Below are 8,099 nucleotides of genomic sequence, written 5' to 3'. Positions count from 1 at the left end.
ATTGAAAGAAAAAAAAATTCCAGATGGGTAGAAAGACTTAAAACTGAAAAATTCCAAAACTACTAGAAGAAAACATAGAATATGAAAGCTTCCTTAAAGAAGATAATATGTGCAAAACATAAAAGTTGACCTCATCAACATTTAAAACTTCAGTATAGCGAAATATAGTAAAAGATATAAAATTAAAAGACGAGACATACTGAAAGGAGATATTTGCAACGCATATAAAAAAGTAGTACTTGCCAGAAAAAATAAAGTACTACAAGTTAAGAAAATGTTAAACCATCCAGTAGAAAAAAAATGTAATTAGGCAATTAACAGAAGAAGATGTACGATGGCCAACAATATATAAAATGTTGCTCAACCTCACCAGTAACCAGAGAAAAATAAAGAGAAAACATTTCTCATTTATCAGGTCAAAAATTATTGTCTGGGCCGGCCTGTGGCTCACTGGGGAGAGTGCGGTGCTGATAACACCAAGGCCATGGGTCCGGATCCTGTATAGGGATGGCTGGTTAGCTCACTGGCTGAGTGTGGTGCTGACCACCATCAAGCCAAGGGTTAAGATCCTCTTACCAGTCATCTTATATTAAAAAAAAAAAAAATATTGTCTGACAATACAGCATATTGGTGAGGATATGGGGAAAATAGTACTCCTATTCAGTGTTGGTGAGAGTTGGTTGTGGTAGGCAATATCCAACATGCTTCCAGTAATCCTTGCCTCCTTTTAGTGTTCTTGCTTTTGTATAGGTTTTTCCAATACTGAATTAAGACTGGCCTGGTAGGATAGAATATAGCAGAAGTAATGGTGTGTGACTTCTGAGGCTAGGTCATAAAAGGCATTGCAGTTTCTACCTTGCTCTCTTGAATTCCTTTGGGAGAAATCAGACATCCTCAAGCAGTTCATTGGAGAGGCCCACATAGAGAGGAACTGAGGCCTCCTGCCAAGAGGCAGCACCGATTTTCCAGCCACTTGAATGAGTCACTTTGGCATTTTGGAAGAGGATCCTCCAGTTCCAGTCAAGCCTTCAGATGACTTCAGCTGCAGCCAACGTCTGATGCCAACTTCATGAGAGATCCTGAGCCAGAACCACACAGCCAAGCTGCTCCCAAATTCCTTAGTTATAAAAACTGTGAGAGATAATAAATTATAGTACTATTGTTGTTTAAAACCTCTAAGTTTTGGAGTAATTTGTTACTTAGTACTAGATAACTATTAATACATTGGTCCAGATACATTGGCATACATATTGGCAGCATTTGGTAAAACTGAAAGTGTTTATATCCTATAATCAGCAATTCCATTCTAGCTATATAGCCAGGAGAAATTCTAGAATATATACGCAACGAGAGCCAGACAAAGATGTTCATTGTAGCACTGAATGTTCATTGAAGTACTGTTTGTACGAAAAAAATTGAAAACTGAAATGTCCGTCATTAATAAAATAAATAAATAAAATAGCTAACATTTATTGAGTACTAACCATGTGCTAGGTACTTTTCTATGCAATTCACATATATTAATTACAAAACAACCTTATTAAGTAAGTACTTATTATTCCTATGAAAGCTGAGGCATGGAGGGTTTAAGTCACTTCTCTAAGGTAAAAGTTCATGGAAAGATTTGTATTATATTTCAATTCTATTTTCCCACGATTTTTTTGAAGTACTCTTATATTAGCTAACAAGTAGTGGAGTTAGGCTTTGAAATAAAATGTGATAACATTCTTAATATGAAATACTTTGTGGCACTTAAAAGGAATGAGCGAGATCTTTGTGTACGCATAGAAAAAAGCAAGGTACTAGCAGGCAGTGTGATACCATTTAATTAAATAAAATATACACAAAACAATGTTACACACAAACATACACAATTTAAAAATAGACTACAAACACAGGTTATAGTTGCTCCTGGGAAATGCTATATGGAGGGTGTTAAAGTGGACTTTAGTTTATGAGTATTAAGTAATAATGATTAATTATGAACGGAGAGAATGAGTGTAGGTAATGTTATTCTTTGTTCTTTTCTGTATTGTTTAATGTCCTCAAAATATAGAAAAAGCACTTAGTTAAGTCAAATTTATAAGAATCAAACTTAACTCGTAATGTTTAAGTAACATTTCTTTCTATATCCCAACCTCTGTTAACTATGTTTACCAGCAACGGATTCAGTCTGAGTAGCATATTCATTGACTGAAAGTGGAATATTTTTTTGAGTATCTTCCATGTGCAGTCATTATAGCAGTTGTTAGGAATAGGCCCTTATGTAGAAGTGGTTCCTGCCCTTACATTGCTCACAGTCTAGTCAGGGAGAAAAGGCATTAAAGGAATGCTCACCCCCTAAATAATCTCTAATAAATTCTAGGAAGGGAAATAATGGGTGTCATGAAAGCCTTTAATTGTGGTACCAGAGTCAACGGGAAGTAGGGATTATGCTACTACACAGTATTCCATTTATATTCACATATATAAATCCAATTACAGATATAAACACATTTATTGAGTACTCTGAATAAGTGCTCGATTTTAAGTATTTCTAATTCTTACAACAGTTGTATGTAGAGGCATTATTACTAGCCCCCTTTTACAAATGACTTAACTGAATCATGATTAGCATCACACAAGTGGCAAGTGTGATTCACACCCAATTCTGATTCTATAGCCTGAGTTCTTTAATTCTGAGATTACAGCAGAATCAAACTACTTTGGCTCCAACCTGTCTCCAATCATTTACTCTCTTCTTGCTCTTACTTTAACTACACTCTAGAACTCGTTCATTTTGAAGGGTGAACTCAGCTACAGGAACTCTTTTAATAAAGTCATTGGAACGTTTTAAATTTGTAGAGAGTAGTTTGTCAGCAAATTCTGAAATAATCTGAGCTTTCTTGACGGGGCAAGAGGCCATCACTTACAACTCCGCGTTGTTAATGGAGGAATTAGCGATGAGGTTGCCATTCTTGAGCACCTACCGTGTGCCAGGCAGAGAATAAATTCTGTGAAGAAACTAGACATGATCCTCGCTGCCATGGCGTCGGGCAGTCAGACACTAAACAAATGAATAAAAATATGTGTGCAACTTATGATACGTAATGTAAAGGTGTAGAAGACTGAGCAAAGTAAGGAAAACATGAAAGACCCAATTTAGAGTAGAGGCGGGGGGTCAGAGAATTCTACCAGATACCACAGAGAAAGTGTTTTGCTTCCTAGGATGCAGGGTGCTAAACCCTCCAAAGAACCCCACGAAGGTGCAGCCACAGTGGCGGTGAGGTGTTGGCGTCCCACTGTCCCATCAGAGGCTGGTGCGACTTTTCCCCGTTCTGGGCACACTGCCGACTTTATACGACATTGTTGTGGCGTGAGGGAACTTTTCGTCACTCGAACTTTCTAATTTTTTCCCTACTGTTTTTCTTCCCAGCATCTTCTGCCAGGCCTTCCACTCGGCCGTGACAGTTCCTGTCACGTCGATCTACCTCAGGAACCTGATTTTGAGTTTTTCTCTCCTTGTGCACCGCAAGCCTATTGCTTCACGGAGGCGGCTCTCCAGATGGCTCGCGGCCCCGCCGTTTCACTTGGCCACACAGTCCGTTCCTCTCTGGCCGGGCGGCAGGTGGGCTGGAGGCGCGTGGGCCGGCGAGGGTGCCCGGAGCTCCTCGCCCCTCGGCGGCCGTCAGCTCTGCGCCAGCGCTGGGCGCGCATTCTGGGCCGTCTGAGCCTGGAGCGCGCCGAGGGCCCGCGCTCGCTCCTGCCCGTCCTCGCGTCCGCGGCGGCCCGCACAGCGCGCGCCGCCTCCCGCTCGTCCTCAGGCTGCCCCCGTCCGCCCAACCGGTGTGCGCACGGGACCGGCCCGGGATCCCCACTCGGGCCGGCGGGCTCGCGGTTCGCACGCCCCGCCCCCCGGCGCCGTCGCTGGGCGCTTGCGCGGGGCGCGTGGCCGTGGCCGGGGTCTCCTCCGCCGCTGGGGCTGCCGCCGCCGCTGCGGCCGCCGCCTCAGTCAGTCCCCAGCAATGGCGGAAGGAGGTGAGCGAGAGGAGCTGCTCTCGCTGCAGCCTGTCTCCCCAGCCAAGCGGCTGTGCTCATGGCCCAGCCCGCAGGCTCACCACCCTCGCGGGTCGCCTGGGGCGGCCAGCGGAGGGGTGGGGGGAGTCGGCAGCAGCTGCCTGCCTCCCGGGGCCCGCCCCCACTGGCAGCCGGAGTCCTTGCTGGACTGCGCCGCCAAGACAGTGGCGGAAAGGTGGGCGTACGAGCGGGTGGAGGAGCGCTTCGAGCGGATCCCGGAGCCCGTGCAGCGCCGCATCGTCTACTGGTCCTTCCCGCGGAATGAGCGGGAGATCTGCATGTACTCCAGCTTCCAGTACCGGGCCGGCCCCGGCGCCGGCGCGGCTGGAGGCGCCGCGGGGGCTTCACTGGCCGAGGAGGGGCCGCCGCCACCCCCTGGGGCCGCTGCTCCGGCCGGCTCCGCCCCCGGGGCCGCCGCGGCGGGGGCATACCCCGGGCTGGGCTCAGGGGATGGCGCAGCCAGCTGCGGTGGAGAGGGACTGCCGTTCCGCCGGGGCATCCGTCTGCTGGACAGCGGCTCCGTGGAGAACGTGCTGCAAGTCGGTAGGTGCTCGCCCGGCTCCTCTCTGGAGCCCGGTCTCTTCCGCAGGTGCCTTCTGTCCCCGAGCCCTGGGCCAAGACCCGGGCTCCCTGCCCAACTCCTGTACTCCTGCCGAAGGACAGGCAACTCACATAAAAAACTTTTCTCAACATTTCATCCAGGTCCAGTACTGCTGTTTCCCCCACTGGCCCTCTCCCCCCCTTTTATTGTTTGAAGAGCGAATATGTCTCTTTTTACTCTTCACTCTACTCCCCACACCAGAGACAAAAAAGATGGGGAGGTATGCCTTTTGGGATGTAATAATTTCGGAAATGCGTTTTTTCTCGTTTAAGGTTGGAGAGGAGAGGATTGTTAGTGAATCTGGAGCAAGCAGTCTTAGAGGGAGTGTTTGAGGGACAGACCGTCATAGGCTGTCTGTAGTCCTAGCAGATTGAATCTGGGTGTAATTAACTTTAACACTGGAAAAAACAACAAAATGCTATGCTTTCCCGGCATTTGTGATTGTCTGCTTTAATATTTCCCCCCGGACCAGTGATGCTTGGGAATCTAGGCTGCGGACTAACAATAACCGAAGATGGAAATGTGACAGCTTCTCTCCTCCACACCCCTACCCAAGGAAAAAAAAAAAAAAAAAAACAACCACACAATCTGGAGTGGGGGTGGGGTCCGTCTTCCTTGTCAGACTGGGGTAAATCAAAAGCTGGTCACGTTGGGTTGTTCAAACGCTTCTCATTTAACAAGTCTTAATATTTGCTTTTGTTTTATCTTTTTGTTTGTGGGAAAATGAAAAATGATTTTCTTTTACTCTTTCGGCGCTTCTAGTCAGGTTGTTAATCCTATTAAATATATAAATATGGTGCTCCTGATTTGTGGAATGGTTAGGGAGGAAGAAAAAAATGACATTGTTTAACATTGACTTGCTATGTGGAAAGTTAAAACACGGATTTTTTTGTTTGGATTATTATAATGTCCTGAAAGCACACATTATCTTTATGCGTTTTATTGTACAGTATATGCTCATATTTGCTGAAGAAAATATTGATTTTTGAAAGGAGTTGCAGGGAGGTTGTTTTTAGAATTACACAAGCACACACAAACCCCAAACATGTAGTTCTCTTCTCCCCAGATAAAATCAACATATTTGAATTTTTTTTCTTTGAAGAGTAGTACGTTGTATTGTTTAATCTGCTTCTTGTTATTGAGAATCATTGAATTCTTGCATTTCTTATTAAAACAACAGCATACCACAGTTTGCTTCGCAAATGTGAAATGGAAATATATCCTGTGTCAGAATACAGAGACAGTGGATTAAGAAAGTTTTGTTTCTTTGACAGTTTTTGTATATTTTGAAAAAATCAATTGAATAAATAATTAAGGTGTACAGCGTTAATACTGAAATATTGAAAACATGAAAGTGAATATAGACATTCTCTATTAGTCTATAAACTTTAATCTTTCTATGAAATAGATGAGTTAACTTTTAAAATGGTTGTTTAAAGTGTTTTAAATTGAAAAGGGTTAATTTAAGTGGTCATTTATAGTAAGAGATGGATTTGAAAGAATTTTCAAACTTGAGCAAATGGTAGAGAGGAAGGGTTTTAAAGAGGTATCTATTTTTAAAGTGGCTAACATGTCAAGTTCCAAATGAAATGATTTTAAAGTGACTAAAATGTCAAGTTTCCAAATGAAATTTTGTGGGTGATCTAGATCATATTTAAATCAAATATTTCTCCTTTGTAATATAATAGTTGGTGTGCTTATGGGGTGATGGGCTTTTATATGATAGTTTTCAGAGACCTTGAGAGAAGACCCATATGAACATATTTTCTGGTTCATTTTGGATTTCAAAAGTGAAGATGGGAGAATGAATTAATCACTTTTAAGTAACGCTGTTTGAGAACCATGAACTGTGTAATCTTAATTTTTCTGACCTTAATTTATACTAAATATGGAAGAGAAGGATATTCTGTATCATTTTGAGTTTTGTATTTTGGTATGAATCACCTTGTAATATGTAAAACTAGAGACTCATCAGTTATCTCCTCAGCTTAAAATTGTGAGTATGTGACTTAATCTAGATGATAGGCTTTATAAAAGTATTGCCAAGAGATGAGTGAGGAAATGATTTGTATATAGCAAGAAAGTAATGATGTTCTTTGGTTTATATCCTTCAAGCTCAATTTAATTACTAAGGGGTGCTAATTAAGAATTCTGTATATTTCCTTACTGTTGCCAAACCATAGTAATAACCTCATTGTTACTGAAGGCTGATGCTTTAGGAAAGGAGGAAAGTTGAGGTATTTCTGTAACAACAACATCCTTTTAAAGAAAATATTCATAAAAGTGAAAAAACAGGACAACACAAAAATTTTGAAGAAAAATATATTAAAAACAAACAAACACTTGTACAAAGAGTAGGTAGATTAAATTCAGTAACTTCTGATTACACAGAATCTGGTAATGGGAAGTCATGGACTGTGGTTGAAATGTGTGTACTCTGTAGAAAACATATTTTGAATCAGAACTAAAACTTTTCCAGCTTGATGGAAACAAATGGGAGAACTATAGGTGTGTTTTGCTCAAAGGATACATTTCTTTTACCTAACAGTACCGAATCAAAGTATTATTCCTTTTAAAAGGGGAAAATTGCAAATTAGTCTTTTCATGGACATCGAAACTGTGTCAATAGACTTACAGTCTGAACTGTCAGTATTATGACAGTAATAGAGTTCAGATGTTTTAAGCATCTGCATTTTTCAACCTGTTTTTGAAGCCCGTGAAGACAGTAGTAGTACAAACCTTGGGAAAATACTCAGCAGTGTGCAGATGGTTTAAGAATGGAACAACTAGGATTTATAAATAGTGTTAACATTTTGACCCTTTTTGCTCTCCACCATATTTTAAATTAGTCATGTGCTGTATAATGTTTTGGTCAATGACGGTTGTCCCACAAGATTACAATGGCTATGCCATATAGCCTAGGTGTGTAGTAGGTATGTGTAAGTACACTCTATGATGTTTGCACAATGACGAAATCGCCTAACAATGCATTTCTCAGAATGTGTCCTTGTTGTTAAGCGACAACATGACTGTAATTTGTCTGTGTAGATAAAACTTAAAAGAGGTTTCTACCTTCTCAGAGAAATGTGAATTGATTGAAGGGAACAGTTTTTCTCTCTTAAATGCAGAAGTATTATATTTATTTGGATTTTAGATTTTAAAAATTGGGTGAAGGCATGCAGGGGCCTTCTATACCTGGTATACCTTAATTATATTAATATTAATCCAGAAATTTTCAGTAGATTCTGACATGCAAATTCAACAAAATCCCATATTTTTATTTATTTATTTTTTGGTGGCTGGCTGGTGTGGGGGAACCCTTGATTCCGAACCCTATATTTTGAATCTACACATCTAATAAGCACATAGTTTGTCCTTGGATAGTCTTCCAGACTAGAGCCACAATGCTAAGTATTACCTTATGTGAAAGAGGTACAATTAT

At 41.7% G+C, this 8,099-nt stretch overlaps 1 protein-coding gene across 1 annotated transcript in view; it reads left to right on the top strand.

Annotated features, from left to right (window-relative positions):
- The first annotated feature begins 4,004 nt into the window (after nucleotides 1-4,004).
- Nucleotides 4,005-8,099, top strand: part of ZSWIM5 (zinc finger SWIM-type containing 5) — a 146,390-nt gene continuing 142,295 nt past the window's right edge. Inside the window, exon 1 of the mRNA XM_063106718.1 lies at nucleotides 4,005-4,599. Coding sequence (XP_062962788.1) covers nucleotides 4,005-4,599 — 595 coding nt within the window. The remainder of the gene's footprint in view (nucleotides 4,600-8,099) is intronic.

The sequence above is a fragment of the Cynocephalus volans genome, chromosome 8 (genome assembly GCF_027409185.1).
Source record: "Cynocephalus volans isolate mCynVol1 chromosome 8, mCynVol1.pri, whole genome shotgun sequence".
NCBI classification, from domain to species: Eukaryota; Metazoa; Chordata; class Mammalia; order Dermoptera; family Cynocephalidae; genus Cynocephalus; species Cynocephalus volans.
Note: the sequence above shows the minus strand (reverse complement) of the source record. Positions and strands in the feature narration are given on the sequence as shown.